The 2,732-nt window shown below is 38.8% G+C and overlaps 1 protein-coding gene across 1 annotated transcript; it reads left to right on the forward strand.

Moving 5' to 3' along the window:
- The first annotated feature begins 616 nt into the window (after positions 1–616).
- Positions 617–1,869, forward strand: LOC133851692 (protein LIGHT-DEPENDENT SHORT HYPOCOTYLS 1-like). Its single transcript, XM_062288230.1, has one exon. It carries the CDS (start codon positions 1,004–1,006, stop codon positions 1,583–1,585), a length of 582 nt encoding a protein of 193 aa, XP_062144214.1. The 5' UTR covers positions 617–1,003; the 3' UTR covers positions 1,586–1,869.
- Positions 1,870–2,732: the final 863 nt, after the last annotated feature.

A 2,732-nucleotide genomic window follows, 5' to 3' on the forward strand; every position in this document is an offset into this window, starting at 1 on the left:
AATAATAAAAAATTAAGAGTGACAAATGAAATTTTTTTAAAAAATTATTTATAAATATTTTTGATAAAAAAGTGCAAAACTTAAAGGATCGAGTCGTACTCTCTATGTTTTGCATTGCAATGAGAAGCTGCAACCAGAGATGTTTTAGATGGTACATTTTTATTCTTTTGTAAAATAGACATGACATCAAAATGGAAGTAATTTTATTGTTTTTATATTTTATAAATAATTTCTATTTAAAATTATTAATTTATTAAAAAAAAAAAAAAAAAAAAAGCGTTATCAAAGAAGAGCTATACGATCGAGCTTCGTTTCGCATTGCAGTGAGAAGCTGCAACCCGGCCGGGATGAATTTTGGAGCAGAGTAGAGACGTAATTGCCATGAAGGTTCCTCCATATATACGTTGCCATCAAAAAGTTCACTCCCTCCCCCTTCGTCGCGGCCGGCCAGTTCCCACCTTCAAAAACATACGTACGGAAATACGGTTTGGGAGGTGAAAGCACGCGCTGGCTGAGAAGGTGAGTGAAGACTGTTGCTGTCTTCCTTTGGTCACCGTCATCTTTCTACTCACTGCCAAACTTGTCCTATTATAGCAAAACACTCCCATGTTATCTTTTACTTCTTAGACAGAGTACTGAATCCTCTCTCTCTCTATCTCTCTCCTCCTTTTGCAGTATTAAACTCTCAGTTTGCTTTACCTTTTCCTGGAAAGAAAATCTAATGATCGGCAGCCATTCTTAAACGCTCCTCTCTCGCATACACACATATCATCACTTCAGTCCTCCAAGATTTCTTCCAGATTCTTCATTTCACCATTGTCTTTCGAAAACCCTTCTTTTTTCTATCTCTATGGAGCCATGCAAAAGTATATGGGATAGTTTCTAACTCTTCTTAAGTTACGAAGGAAAACCCTAAAAGCAGTAGAAGAAAACTAAAACCCTTTCAAGATCCAGGCAAAAAAAAATTACAAAAAAAAAAAAATATACTTTTCTAGCTTTTTCCATGGATTTAGTTTCTGCGCAACCAAACAAAGCCCCCACCACCTATGACATCACCCCGATAATACCCAACACTACCCCTCCCGCCACTCCGTCGACAGCCACGTTATCGCCGTCTTCTACTTCTAGTAGTGCTACTACTCCGAGCCGGTATGAGAACCAGAAGCGGCGAGACTGGAACACCTTCTGCCAGTACCTGAGAAACCACAAGCCTCCTCTCTCGCTTCCCATGTGTAGTGGCGCTCACGTGCTTGAATTCCTCCGCTACCTGGACCAGTTTGGGAAGACCAAAGTCCACAACCAGACCTGCCCCTTCTTCGGCCTTCCGAACCCTCCGGCTCCTTGCCCGTGCCCGCTCCGGCAGGCGTGGGGCAGCCTCGACGCGCTCATCGGCCGCCTCCGGGCCGCCTACGAGGAGCACGGCGGGAGGCCGGAAGCCAACCCGTTTGGTGCAAGAGCTGTGAGGCTGTTTTTGCGCGAGGTTCGTGATTTTCAGGCCAAAGCGAGAGGAGTCAGCTATGACAAGAAGCGCAAAAGGCCTAAGCCAAAGGCGGTGGCTCCTCCTCCAAATAATAATGCAAATTAATGGAGATCAGTCAAATGGGTATATCTTTCTTCTCCTATTTTTCCCTTTTAGTATTTATAAGGAGATGATTTTTTTTCTTTTTTATTTTGCAAGTTTAAGGTGATTTCTGGTTCGTGGGTATACCATGAAACAAACTGCTCTTATGGGGGCGGATTAGTAAGCTAATTAACGATGGCTGCGCTTGAAAAGAAACTGTTCTACTATCGGATTTGTATAAATATGTTCTAGCTTGAAGACTCCATGTAATTTTAATTAATTGAAAAATGGGAAATTCAGTTATTGAAGGGAAAGATGACTGAAGTTGCAATGATGGTAAGTGGATATGTCTTCCATTATCTAAGCAATTCACTTGTGGCTCATTTATATTTAGACGGTTGCACTATTTATATTGCTATCATATTGGTTAATTAATCTATCTCTATAGTATTGGAGAAGTGGAATACTCACGAGCCTCTAAACAGTGAGATCTGGTTAGGTAACTTAGGTAGTAGGATAAAGATATTCTTATGATCAAAAAGCCTATAATTAATTAGGCAAGAAGACAAAGTCTAAGATTATCTTTTCTATTATAGATGCCAGCGAGAAATTAACACACATGTTAAAAAGGTAATTAAATAGAATTTATTTGAGCCGACCTATGGAAGAATATGATTAATGGAAATATTGAGAATTCGAGAGGCTATTTCATCATCCACCTGGACAACAATCCCTGGCCTTAATTAAACATGGTTAAAGGTGGAGTAGTTTTCTATGGTTAGGCTGATATATTGGATTGTCCTATTATATATATTACCATATTTTAAGTCTTAATTAACGAGGGATTAGGGTAGCACTCAAATCGAGCTGATATTGTGTGGGGGAGGGATTTAATTAGAATAACCTGTGGTACACGCAAGTGATAATGCTAGTGAAGTTTCTTTTTTCTTGAGCAAGTATTGTGTATAAATTCAGAATTTGGTGATCAGGAAACAATAAATTAAAGGGTGAGAAAATTTGAATTCATTTTTGTAAATTAAATCTTTCTTGGATCATAAAATTATGATTAGAACATGCATCATATGTAGTCCATTTATGCTTCCCTTCTTTGCAAGAGGCCATCTCATTTGAACTGGAAAAAAACAAAATTTGACACATATATATATATATA

The sequence above is a fragment of the Alnus glutinosa genome, chromosome 12, assembly GCF_958979055.1.
Source record: "Alnus glutinosa chromosome 12, dhAlnGlut1.1, whole genome shotgun sequence".
NCBI lineage: Eukaryota > Viridiplantae > Streptophyta > Magnoliopsida > Fagales > Betulaceae > Alnus > Alnus glutinosa.

Coding starts and splice junctions, on each gene's coding strand:
- LOC133851692 (XM_062288230.1), top strand. CDS start 1,004: ATGGATTTAGTTTCTGCGCAACCAAACAAAGCCCCCACCACCTATGAC.